At 46.9% G+C, this 12,911-nt stretch overlaps 1 protein-coding gene across 1 annotated transcript; it reads left to right on the forward strand.

Moving 5' to 3' along the window:
* The first annotated feature begins 6,982 nt into the window (after nucleotides 1–6,982).
* On the forward strand, nucleotides 6,983–9,864 carry LOC119325586 (probable leucine-rich repeat receptor-like protein kinase At1g35710). Its single transcript, XM_037599319.1, has one exon. It carries the CDS (start codon nucleotides 6,983–6,985, stop codon nucleotides 9,773–9,775), a length of 2,793 nt encoding a protein of 930 aa, XP_037455216.1. The 3' UTR covers nucleotides 9,776–9,864.
* Nucleotides 9,865–12,911: the final 3,047 nt, after the last annotated feature.

Raw genomic sequence — 12,911 nt, forward strand, 5'->3', positions numbered from 1 at the left:
CACACTCAGCAATAAAATGACCCTTATCGCCACATCGATAACAAAGCATTCTTTCCTTTTTCTTAGCAAACTTTGCAGCCCTGTCCACCTCAGATCTGTCAGAGCCCTCCACCGACATAGCCTGAGTATCGACCTCAACCGGAACCTCGACAGCTGCCAGTTCCGTCACCACATCCATAGCCTGGCAAGACAAGTCTGTCTCCTCAGCAAAAGCGTCGACCACCATCTCAACCGAAGTATGATGTTGCCTTGGACGGTACCGACCCCCTCGGCCTCCTCGGCCACGATTGCCACGGAAACCGCCTCTGTTACGATTAGCCGGCCCAGCAGCCCCTTCGACAAAACCGCCTGGCGGCCCCAAGAAAGGCCTCTCAGCAGAACCATCACTCTGCCAGGCATACCCCCGTCCGCCACCCGTAGACGAGGATCCCCGGTGTTGTCCATCTCCATACACATTGTAGCCATCGTCACCCCACTGAGCCTGCTGCAACACTGGCGTCGCCGCGTCATTGACCTGCCGAGCCACAAAGTGCGGCGGTCTAGCTCCCACCTACGATGCCACGGGGTGCTGGCCATGAGCACCCGGAGGCGGAGGCCTTGCTACCAGTGTACCTCGGCCCGCGGCAACTCCAGGCGTCGGCAACGTCGGCCTAGGACCACCTCGTCCCGCAGCCATCATCACCGGCACCGCCGGGCGAGAACCAGCCGGAGCAGCCACCCCGCGGCCAGCCGGAGCGGTCTTAGTGGCCCCGCCCCCTTGTGCCCGTTGGCCGCCTACGACCGTCCCCGGACGGCCCGCACCAGGACCCGCTCGCAGAGGCGGCGGCGCACCTCCACTGCCGGCAGCAAGCGGCACACCGGCGCCGCCGCCACCCGTCCCGGCAGGGGCGCCGCCTCCGCCGCGCCCAACAGCCGGCGCCTGCGTAGGCCCTCCGCGGCCCGCAGCGCCCGGAGGCATCCCACTAGCAGTAGGGACTCCACGGCCCGCCATCGCCTGGAGAGGAGGGATACGAGGAGCACGCCCTCCGCCGCGATCAGCAAAGCACGGTCGTCTGCCTCCGTTACGAACCCTAGTTGGAACCGGACGTCCGCATGGGGGTGTAGTCGTAGGATGTATATTGCCTCGGGCCTCATACCCTGCGTCCACAAGCCCACACGCCATCGTGGCCGGTTCACTCAGAACCGGCCCACCCACCGACAAGCCCGACTCGCGGCCCAACAACTCATTCAAACGAGCGACGTGATTATACTTTCCATAAGACAATTATTCATATGATGGTCAGATACTCAGATGGACATAATCTGGAAGGGACGTGATTATACTTTCCATAAGACAATTACGCTTATGACTGGTATTGATTTGTCAAGCAACTCCCTTTCAGGTGAGATTCCTGCTCAGTTAGTAAATCATCAAGCCCTGCGGTTCCTGAACCTATCAAGAAATAATTTATCCGGTGGTATCCCAAAAAACATTGGCAGTTTGAAAAATGTGGAGTCTCTTGACCTCTCCTGGAATAAACTCTCGGGCCGTATTCCTCCAAGCATATCAGATTTGTTGTGCCTAAGCTTGCTCAATATGTCCAACAATCTACTATCAGGAGAGATACCTACAGGCAATCAGCTCCAAACACTCAATGACCCGTCAATATACAGCAACAACCTGGGACTTTGTGGTCTCCCCCTGAGCACTCCATGTAAGCATGATTCAAGTTCTGCAACAGTGCTGGATCAGCCAAATGAACATCACCATGAACTTGAGACTTTGTGGCTGTCCTACTCAGTGATTGCTGGAACTGTCTTTGGTTTCTGGATATGGTTTGGAACATTGTTTTTCTGGAACATCTGGAGGATTACCTTCTTCAGTTGCATCGATGCCATGCAACAGAATGTTATGCAAAAGATGGCGTGTACCTGGCAGTATGACACTCTGTCCGAAAGACGGCGAAGGTCACTCCCTTCTTGAAGGCGTCGTCGCGGCTATCATTGCCCGTCGTGGTGCTCCAGGGGAAACTCTGATCCTCGGATCGGGCGGTGGCGACGCTCCGGTGCCGTATCCTTCCTGAAGGCACCGCCTTGAAGCCCACGGGTCGTCATATGCGGCTTCACTTCTTCGATTGTAGCCCCCGGCGGCTCTTGTAGTACTAGGGACTGTGTTGCTGCGCTCAGCGCCTATGTATCCTGCCTTGGGTGTGTGTGTGCGTTTGTGGTGGGTGAGTGCGGTTGTACCAGACATTGTTGATCTTTGCTTTATATATAAAGCAGGGCGAAAGCCTTTTTCGGTATGACACTGTTTCCCGCTTTAGGCGTTCATGAAGGATTTACCACGACCTCGGTTGTGACTCCATAGACAAAAATAGAATTTCTTTTCCAACTTTCACTTTATATGCAACGGATATAGATGTACTGTTCATGGCTGTTCTATTTGTTCTCTGTCACCAACAAACAGTTCTCTGTTCTGGTGTGAACAAAATTGACCTTTTATAGTTTTGTAACAATATGGGAGAGACCAATTTGGTACATATTTGTATTAGGTTCTGATTCTCTCAATTATGTGAGTTGTAGTTATGTATGATAGTGTCAAAAAATGTCTTCTATTTTGATATAGAGGGAGTACGTTTCATGGTTGCGGTCTGTAGTTTTTTTGAGCTTTGCTTCGATTGGTTTGTATAGTTGGTTTGATTCTGTGAATTGTGTGAGTTGAACTGTATGAATTATTTGTGTAACTGGATAACAGTGGGTGTGTGTGTGTCTTGCATATAAATAGTGCATTTTTCATCCATCGCGGACTTTTGGAGGTTCCATGCTTGTGGGCTATAATGTTTATTCATTCATTGCAGACTTTTGGAGGTTCTCCAAGGCTCACCACATGACATTCTGCGGTATCTTATCATAGGTCTTCTTCAAGTCAATGAACACCATATGACCTTCTTTTGCTCTCTATCTCTTCATAAGTTGCCGTATCAAGGAATTGACTTACATGGTCGACCGTTCAATCATGAAATCAAAATGATTTTTTGTCACGCTTGTCATTCTTCTTAAGCGGTGCTCAATGACTCTCTCAGATTCATCGTATGGCTCATCAACTTAATTGCATCGTAATTAGTACAACTTTGAACCTTGTTCTTGAAGATTGGTATTAATATACTCAGCCATAAAGAAATATGGTTGTAAAGTTTAGTAGCCATACCATCGTTATGTCTCTGAGACCTCTTCACAACTTAATGGGATACAATTAGGGCCTCTCTGACCTCTCAGACTCCTGGATCCGCAACACAAAACGCATGCTAGTATCATCAAATGAATCAAGCCAATAGGATAAAAAAAGGTGAAGGAAGTCGCATCTACTTGAGAAATTTGGATATTTGATAGGACGAAGGGGTGGGATCGAGACATATGTGGTGGTGGCTTCTCCCTCTCCCTTGGCTTAGCTTGCTCCTGTCCCTGTTGCCCAGCCCCGCCAGACGGCGATGATGATGAAGCGACACTGGACGTCTTGGTCCCTACCAAACCGGCGTATTGCCAAAGGCTTTTTACAAGGGTGCAAGGGTATACTATTACTACTGCTAGGTGATTTCTTTAAAACCTAGTACATGAACCAAGGTTTTCGAGTCGATGAGTCGACGAGTCGCTCAGGGGGGGCGACTCTAGACTAGTCGTGACTAGTCTAGACTCATGGTCGACGAGTCGACATGCGATGAGTCGACGTGAGTTAAGCAGTAGGGAGCAGACCAGCAGCAGACCAGCAGCAGCCAACGGCAAGCCGGCAACCAAGGGAGGAGTCACAGCAACCAACCAAGACAAGGCCATCAGGAGATGGGAGGAGCAGCCCAGCAACAGCGGCAACCAAGGGATGAGCAGCAGGCAGCAGCAACCAGGGGAGAAGGGGACGAGCAGCAAGCCAGGGCGGCGGCTGCTGCAGAAGAGGGCTGGGTCGGGGGAGGGGGGCTGGAACTGTTCGATCTAGGTTTCCAGAAGCTCCAATCTTCCTTCAATACTGGCCCACAAGGCAATATTGGCCCAGTAAGGCCCAATGAAACCCTAGCCTGCCTAGCTCAATCTGGACCATCCATATTCTCTAATCTTCACCGTCCATCCATTCTCGTCTTATCTCTCTCTCTCACCTGCTCCCCTTCCAGCCCCCAGGCACGAATCGACAGCCGCAATGGCCTTGCTGCAGCTCCTCCTCCATGGCTTCTCTGCCTCCACCCCTTCCTCTCCGCCTCCCCCATCCTTCCCTGGAGCCGCCCCTCCTTCCCTGCTCCATTTTCTCTTCCCAACTCCTCTTCCATGACAGATTGAACGAGTCGTTCGCCTCAAAAACTGCGACTAGTCGAGACTAGTCGGGACTAGTCGATCGAGTCGCTCGACTCATCCAATGATTCGAGTCGACAGGTTGAGTCGACCTTCATGTAACGACTTGTCGACTAGTCGACGACTAGTCGCGACTAGTCGTTCGACTCGAAAACAGAGACATGAACACATACACATGTACGGAATCGGACATGGACAGGGAAAGTCATGTTTAACTGATTAACTCTAACAACCCAAAATCACCACCGACTGCGTTGGATTAAGGTTTCATATGGTGTTGAGTATTTTTGTATCTGAAGTATTGAGCCGCGAAAGTTGTCAAAGTATATTTATGTTGAAAGTTTATAATCTCAAGTAACAAAATTCAAAACATTCTGACTTCGAATTCAAATCTTATGAGCCGAAAGCTCTTTTCTTTTAATGGACAGAGCTCAAAATTCTGAATTTGATCTTCAGTATTGCCCTATTTTAGTGTCAACCTAAAAGCTAACACTTTCAGGTTCAAGGTATTTCAGTGTCAGGTCCTTCTGAAATTTATTCATAAGCTGAAGGCCTCAATTTACAGTCTTAAATTCTTTCATATGGACTGATATCTGAAAAAGAGGCTCTTGTTATAGACATATGCAAAGTTCCTTCTCTGCCTCTGCTAGATCACTGATTTTGATGTTGTTCGACTATGGAGCCTAACCTGGTTTGTGGTTGTGGTTTGGAGCGTTGTTTTTCAGCAACACATGGACGCTTGTTTTCCTTTATTGCATCGATGCCATGCAGCAGAATGTTATGCTGAAGATGGCACGTACCCTGCAGTATGACACTCTGTTTCTCACTTAGTAGTGTTCTGCAATGGATATAAATATGCTGTTCCTGAGCCTCCTCTTTGTTCTCTTTCACCAATAAGCTAGAATTATTTTGTTATCCGGTCCTGTCTAGGTTCTATAGAGCTGGCTTATTATTGTTATGATCTGAGAGATCGATTTCCTACAGAGCTGAGTTTGGTTCCTGTTCTCTGAACTTTTAGCACAACATCATCATGAGTCGTCGCTTTTTATACTATTTTTATGATTTTTTTCGATCTTTGCTCACCTTACGAACTTGTAGGCACTTGTGCCTAGTTACCTCCTCAGACTGGGTTGCTTCATACATTTACTGATTTAGCAGTTGATCATTTGGAATTTCTGCCTCGAGCGAAACCCCACGGGATCTCGCGACCGGCCGCGCCGTGACCCTCTTCTCCAGCACCCCCTCCCCCCTCCTTCCCTCCCCGCCGCCGTCGTCGGCGCTTGCCGCCGGGCCTGGCCCGGGCGAGCTGGCGGTGGTGGCCTCCTCGCAATTCCCCTCTCGGCTCTCCTCTGGCGCGGGACGGAGCGGGCTGGGGAGTGTCCCTAGGCGGCGGCGGTCCGGCGTGGCGGCGGGGTCCTGGCGCTGCGTGGGCGGATGGCTGGGCGGTGGCGTCGCCGTTGGCGGCGAGGTAGCGCGGCGGCGCCCGCTCGGCCCAGATCTGGGCCCGGGCAGGCTGGCGGTGGGGTGCGGCTGCGGCGCGTCCTCCAGGAGGCGGGGACGAGGGGACGAGCGGCAGGGTGCTGGCGGCGCCATCGCGGGCTTGCTGCAGCGTGGCAGCGGGGCTTAGTGAGCCTGTTTCGGGCCTGGCCGGGCCAGGGGTGGCCTGGCATGCCCTGTTGCCGCGTCCGGACGGCTACCGCGACAGTGCCGGAGGTTCCCTCCCGTTCGGCTTCGGTGTTGCTTCTCCCACCGCGGGGCGCTTCTCTCCGGTCCTCTTGGCCTCGTGTTGGTGTCCGCAGTGAGGCGCGTGGGTGGCGGCGCAACCGTGATGACGCATGGTGGTGGGCGGCGGTCTGGCTGGTCGGCTCCGGTCCGTTGGGCGGTGGGGATGGAGTGCGGGAGAAATTCTTGCCGGTTCTTCGGCTCCGATGCGGTGACACCATCCCTTCCTGGAGGGTGTCGGTGATATCCATCCCCCACCTCCCTCCGCATGCCGGGGGAAACTCTAGGACATGTCCGGGCAGCAGCGTCGTTGGCGTCGCATTCCTTCTTGGAGGTGCTGCTTGGTACGCGGCGGTTCGGAGCCTCGGGTTGTGGTGGTTTGTTTCTGGAGGGCGTAGCGGTGGCGGGTCATCCGCGCTTTGTCGAGCTGCCGTTGTTGGCATTTGTTTCTTCTTTTTTTTGGGGGGGCTTGTTGTGCTGTTCGCCCCAGCGATCCTTGTATCGGTGTTGATTGCTTTGGAATACAAAGCGGAGGGAAACCCTTTTTGGTAATTTCTGCCTCTGTTTTGTTCCCACCGTGGTACTTACAAAAATGTGTGATGTCTGTTCAGTTCTGGAGGTTCAGTCATAGAGAGTGACTGGGTGATTTGACAGTTGGTTTGGCCCTGTGTTCACGGCAACCAGAAGCACATACATCTCCGGTCTTCACCTTACTGGAGAATAGTAATCACTTCACTGTGAGGCCGGGCATTGGGATGCCCAAGATTGTGGCCTCAAAGCACTGGTGGATTTGATATTTTCCTCGCACGATGACCCCAAGTCTGAAGTCTCTGTACGCATATGTTCGTCCAGCGACAGCTCTACAATGTATTTCTACCTCTAAATCTGAAGGCAATAAACAACATCAACCTGCAACTTGTCATTTTTACCAACACTCCAACTGCAAGAAATGGTGCTGCAGAAACTCTTATGCGTCTCAGTTTTCCTGCTGATATGCACATCCAAGGCGATCAACCCGGAAGCAGAAGCCCTTCTCCGATGGAAATCCACTTTGATTGGCAGCACCAAGTCACTATCCTCATGGTCGATTGCCAACCCTACCTGCTCTTGGTTCGGCATCACCTGTGATGCTGCCGGACATGTCACCGAGCTCCATCTTCCCAACGCGGGGCTCCATGGTACGCTTCATGCCTTCTACTCTCCAGCGTTCCAGAACCTCACCGCGCTCAACCTCAACAGCAACAACCTTGTTGGCCTTGTCCCAGCAAACATCTCCCTGTTTCTCGTCCTCACCATTCTGGACTTGAGCTATAACAATCTTGTTGGTGCCATCCCCTACCAACTCAGTCACCTCCCAAAGATTGTTAGGTTAGATTTGCGAAATAACCACTTGACCAACCCAGAATATGCCAACTTCTCACCTATGTCGAGTTTGAAGTTGTTATCTCTAGCTAATAATAATCTCAGTGGTGCCTTCCCACAATTCATCATCAACTCCACGAATGTGGGGATGAGATCCCTCGATTTATCCGGTAACACCTTCTCAGGGCCGTTACCAGCTTCACTGCCAGAGATGGTCCCAAGGTTGAGGTACTTGAATCTATCCGCTAATGGATTCTTTGGCTCGATACCTCGCTCATTCTCAAGGCTCCAAAAGCTCGAGACACTACGTCTCGAGAATAATAATCTCACAGGAGGAATCCCAGAGGAGCTGGGGATGATGTCTGCACTGCGATGGCTGATCCTTTACAACAACCCACTTGGCGGGTCAATCCCTGCCTCACTCGGGCAGCTCCATTCCCTCCAGTATCTCTACATAAATGATGCTGATTTGGTTTCTACTCTTCCACCTGAGCTGGGGAACCTTACTAGTCTCGAGTACATGTTCCTGGAAGGGAATCATTTATTTGGAAGCTTGCCACTATCTTTTGCCAGGGTGCAAACAATGATGTATTTCAGTCTAGGGGACAACAATATCAATGGTACCATCCCCTCAGAGATGTTTACGAACTGGACAAACCTTAAGTACTTCAATGTTGCAAACAACTTGTTAGTTGGAAGCATCCCATCGCAGCTCAGGGTGCAAACAATGGTGTATTTCAGTGTAGGGGACAACAATATCAATGGTACCATCCCCTCAGAGATGTTTACAAACTGGACAAACCTTAAGTACTTCAATGTTACAAACAACTTGTTAGCTGGAAGCATCCCATCGCAGCTCAGCAACTCCGAGGCGTTATATCTTCTCAGCCTCTCTGGAAATAACTTTACTGGCTCGATCCCGGTGGAGATGGGAAACATGGTAAACTTGGAATTGCTGGATTTGGCCAAGAATCACCTTACTGGAACAATACCACCTACTATCGGCAATTTAACAAAGTTGCGCTCACTTGACATCAGTGACAACCGTCTCGAGGGTGAGCTTCCTATGGCCATCTCCTATCTGAGGAATCTTCTTGTTCTCTCCTTGTCTGGAAACAAGTTCACTGGTATCACTCCTAATGTCCACAGCAGGCAGTCGACGATTATTAATGTGGTCGACAACAACAACAGCGTCTTTGGAGAATCATTGTCTGCCTATTGTAACCTAATAATGCTACAAGTCCTGGATCTATCAAAGAATCAAATATTTGGAGATCTCCCTGGTTGCTTGTGGAACTTGGGAGAACTGCAATCCTTGGATTTGTCGAGCAATGCTTTTGGTGGGGAAGTTCCAACCTCGGGTCACTATAGTTCTGTGCTAAGCTCGCTGCACCTGTCAAACAACAACTTCACGGGTTGCTTTCCAGCAGTGTTGAAGAACTTCAATAACCTTGTCATTTTGGATCTCGGGAATAATAAGATGTCTGGCGCAATTCCTCCGTGGATAGGGAAAAGCAATCCTTTGTTGAGGATCCTTGGACTGCGATCAAACATGTTCAATGGAAGTATTCCCTGGCAGCTATCACAGCTGTCTAATCTCCAACTGCTTGATCTAGCTGAAAATAATTTTGTAGGTTCCATACCACAAAATTTCGCCAACTTTTCCCTGATGAGACAGACATCCATGATGCCGCCGGTTATAATAATGGACATATTATATACCCAGCATGATGATTTTTATGGCCACATGGATATAGTTTGGAAGGGACGGGAGTACACCTTTCAAGGAAGAGATGCATTTGTAACTGGTATTGACCTCTCTGGCAATTCTCTCTCTGGTGAAATCCCTTCAGAGTTGACAAGTCTTAGAGGCATCCAGTTACTAAATATGTCAGGAAACTATCTTTCTGGTGGTATCCCCAAGGACATTGGCAATTTGAAGTGGTTAGAATCCCTTGACCTCTCGTGGAACAAGCTATCCGGTCCTATTCCTCGTAGCATATCAAACCTGGTATTCCTCTGCTGTCTTAATCTCTCGAACAACCTTTTATCAGGAGAGATACCTACAGGCAATCAACTCCAAACATTGGATGACCCATCAATTTATAGCAATAACCTGGGACTTTGTGGCTCTCTGTTGAACATTTCGTGTAAAAATAGTTCAAGTCTGACGACCACTTCAGATCAAGATCTTGAAGCCATTTGGATGTACTACTCAGTGATTGCTGGAACAGTTTCTGGTTTGTGGCTATGGTTTGGTACACTGTTTTTATGGAAGATTTGGAGATGTGCTTTCTTGAGTTGCATAGATGCCATGCAGCAGAGAGTTATGAACAAGATGAAGCATACCTGGGAGTATAGGAAGCTGTCCAAGTATTGAATGATGCCACACTAAACGAAGATGAAACAAGATGTAAGCGTCGTGATAATTATCTCACTTCCGCTTCAGTACAACCCCCCTAAACACATCGAGGGCTCAGATTATCCCATACCCTTTCATAACAAAGGGCAGGATGTCTTTTCTTAACATCTTTTTTTAGCAGTTGGTCTTTTTTTAAAGCACGTCTACGTCTCGTATACAAATTCCACAGGTGCTGGGCCGGCCCATTAAGCTACCACGTTCAATATAAGCTCAACCTAAAAATAAATACATGGAAAAGGGAGAGGCCCATTAAGCTTCAACCAACAACGGCTTGTGTTATTTCCTAGCGAGAAATATATAAGAATACAAAGTAGCGTACATATATATGAAATATTTTCTGAAAAAATGTTAAACTTTTATTAAAAAATGCGAACAATTTTAAAATCCCGAATAGTTTTGGAATTTGAGAACGAAATTTGAGCATTTTTTTTGAAAGTGAACAAGATTTCAAAACACAAACAATTTCCGAACATCTTTCGAAACATGAACAATTTTTAAAATTTGTGGTTTTCTGTGGGGAGGGGGGGGGGTTGTTTGTCCCATTTTCTTTTTTCTTTTTCAATTTTATTTTGATCTCAATTCTCTTTAAAAAAATCATGAACTGTTTTTAAATCGTGAACCTTTTCTTAAATTCATGAACTTTTCAAATTCGGAAATATTATTTTAATATCGTGTACTTTGTTTTCAAATCTGTGAACGTTTTCAGTTTTACGAACTTTTGTTGTCCTTTGAGCTAGGTGTGGGCTTAAAAATCGACAAATCAAAGACCGAAACGATACCGAAAACGAAAAAACTAGATTTTTGGTTTTTTGTGTTGGTGTTGGAAAATTTCTGCCACAAAGTCAACAGGTTGAAAAAAGGTTTATCAATTTCAGAAAAGTAGACAATTTTCTTTCCTATGTACACTCAAACAAATGTACAACGATAAATCAACACCACCCAATCACATCCATTTAATTAAATATTATATCTACAACATGTTGATTGCTTTTCCATCTTTGCGGTGCTATTGTCGTCTTAGGACGTTCATATGAATCTCTGATTCTTTTTCCCTGTTTCTGCTTGGAGTCAGGTCATGCGAGTTCATCCAACCATTCACGTACAACTATGTGCTGCATTGCAATTTGCAAGCAACCTTGCTTCAGCAGAGGAGATTGGGTGATGGACTTGCTATCAGCCTGGTTATGAACTACTATGTCTATTCCTAAATAGATAGCATATTAGAAAGCATGCACTCTAAATTTGGCTCATGCAATAAAAAGAGTATTCATATTGCTTTCTTGAGTAAAGAAGGTATTCAAGAAATGTACGTGAAAGGAATATTGATTTATGAAGAATGATATTTCAAATTATGTATGCCAAGAAATACTCCATCCGTTCCAAAATAGATGACTCAATTTTGTACTAATTTTAGTACGTACAAAGTTAGTACAAAGTTGGTCATCTATTTTAGAACGGAGGGAGTAGGTACCATACACTTAGTGTGAAATTTCAAATTTTCAAAAGGTTAATCTATTATTTTTAGGGAAGGGTATCCTACATATGATTACATGTGTTAGCCGAGACGTGCAAGGCAAGCTTACTGGTGTGACAAAAATTTGTCGAATTGGAAAAAGTTCATCAGTTTGAAAAATGTTAAGAATTTGATAAAAAGTTCACAAATCTGAACAAAAAGTTCGTAAAATAAAAAAAGTTCTCAATTTTGACAAAACAAAGTTCACAAATTTGATAACAGTTTGTGAAATTCAAAAAAGTCCATCGACTTGAAAAAATGTTAAAGAATTTGTAAAAAAGTTTTAAAAAATCATGAATTTGATAAAAGTTTGCGATATTGAAAAATATTCATTCATATGAAAAAAGTTAAGTTCACGGATTTAAAAAATGTTCACGAATTTAAGAAAATGAAAAAAGAAAATAGAAAAATAAGAAGAAATAATGAAAAATAAAGCAAAGAAAAAAAAGGAAAAAAGAAAAGCAGACTGATAAGATGCACAACAAGAAGTATAAAAAAAGAAGCTAGACACAAGAGATAAATTGAATAAAAGAAAAAGCCAGGCACAAGAGATGCACTGTCCTAGTTGGTTAGTGTAGGTAGAGATAAACCAAGAGGTTGAGTGTTCGATACTGCCTCACCCACCTACTTTTTTATGCTTAAAAAAATAATAAAATAATAAATGGGCCAAGCCCAGGATGGAGGGGGGACGTGCGCCAGTTTGTCTGATGGGCCGGCGGATCTGCTATGGACATCTACGTACAGCTCGTACGCATCACATACGGAGGTGTGTATACGTTATGGTCAAATGATGATACTACCCTTATACGGTTTGTGGAGGGGGGTGTACCGAAGCATGGCTAATTATCTATGTTTGCTGTTGCCAGTACGCTAGTGAAGCAAGTATGCCAAGTAACCAGCATCGGGTTTCTGTTATGTTGATATTTCTTTCCCCTGAATATAAGTAAACATGTATATATTTTTTGTCAGGGGAATGGTTTATGTCTCGCTCATATATTTGTAAGCATGTGCTGTAAATAAATCTTACAATATTTGTAAAGCCTACTGTGCTTGATTTACCCTGTTGTTGAGAGTTGAAGAGCGGTATAAGTTAGTAGTAGGTCATATACTGAAATGCCAACGATCTTGAGGGCACAAAAGTTTGCACCTGAATTCTTTGGCGAGTTTGGTTCCTGCACCCCCTTTAATTTACTACTCCCTTCGTTCCTAAATATTTGTCTTTCTAGAGATTTCAACAAGTGACTATATACGGAGCAAAATGAATGAATCTACACTCTAAAATATGTCTATATACATCCGTATGTGGTAGTCCATTTGAAATCTCTAAAAAGACAAATATTTAAGAACGGAGGGAGTATAAGCAAGTGCTTTTTTTTAGAATACTATAAGCAGGTAAACCCTCAACGGAAAACTCTATGCGAACGCATGCGCCCCTCCTGCGAAGCTAGCTGCGACTCCGTCGTCGCCGCCGCCGCCGCGGCTGCGGCCTAGCTCACCCCCCGAGCTCCACCCGTGACCATGGCCTCCTCTCCACCCACCACCCTCACCCCCCAGATCCCTCCCTGGCCACCGACCCCCCCC

The sequence above is a fragment of the Triticum dicoccoides genome, chromosome 6B (assembly GCF_002162155.2).
Source record: "Triticum dicoccoides isolate Atlit2015 ecotype Zavitan chromosome 6B, WEW_v2.0, whole genome shotgun sequence".
Classification (NCBI taxonomy): domain Eukaryota; kingdom Viridiplantae; phylum Streptophyta; class Magnoliopsida; order Poales; family Poaceae; genus Triticum; species Triticum dicoccoides.

Bases quoted from the DNA above. Each gene is read 5' to 3' on its own strand.
- LOC119325586 (XM_037599319.1), top strand. From the start codon at position 6,983: ATGGTGCTGCAGAAACTCTTATGCGTCTCAGTTTTCCTGCTGATATGC.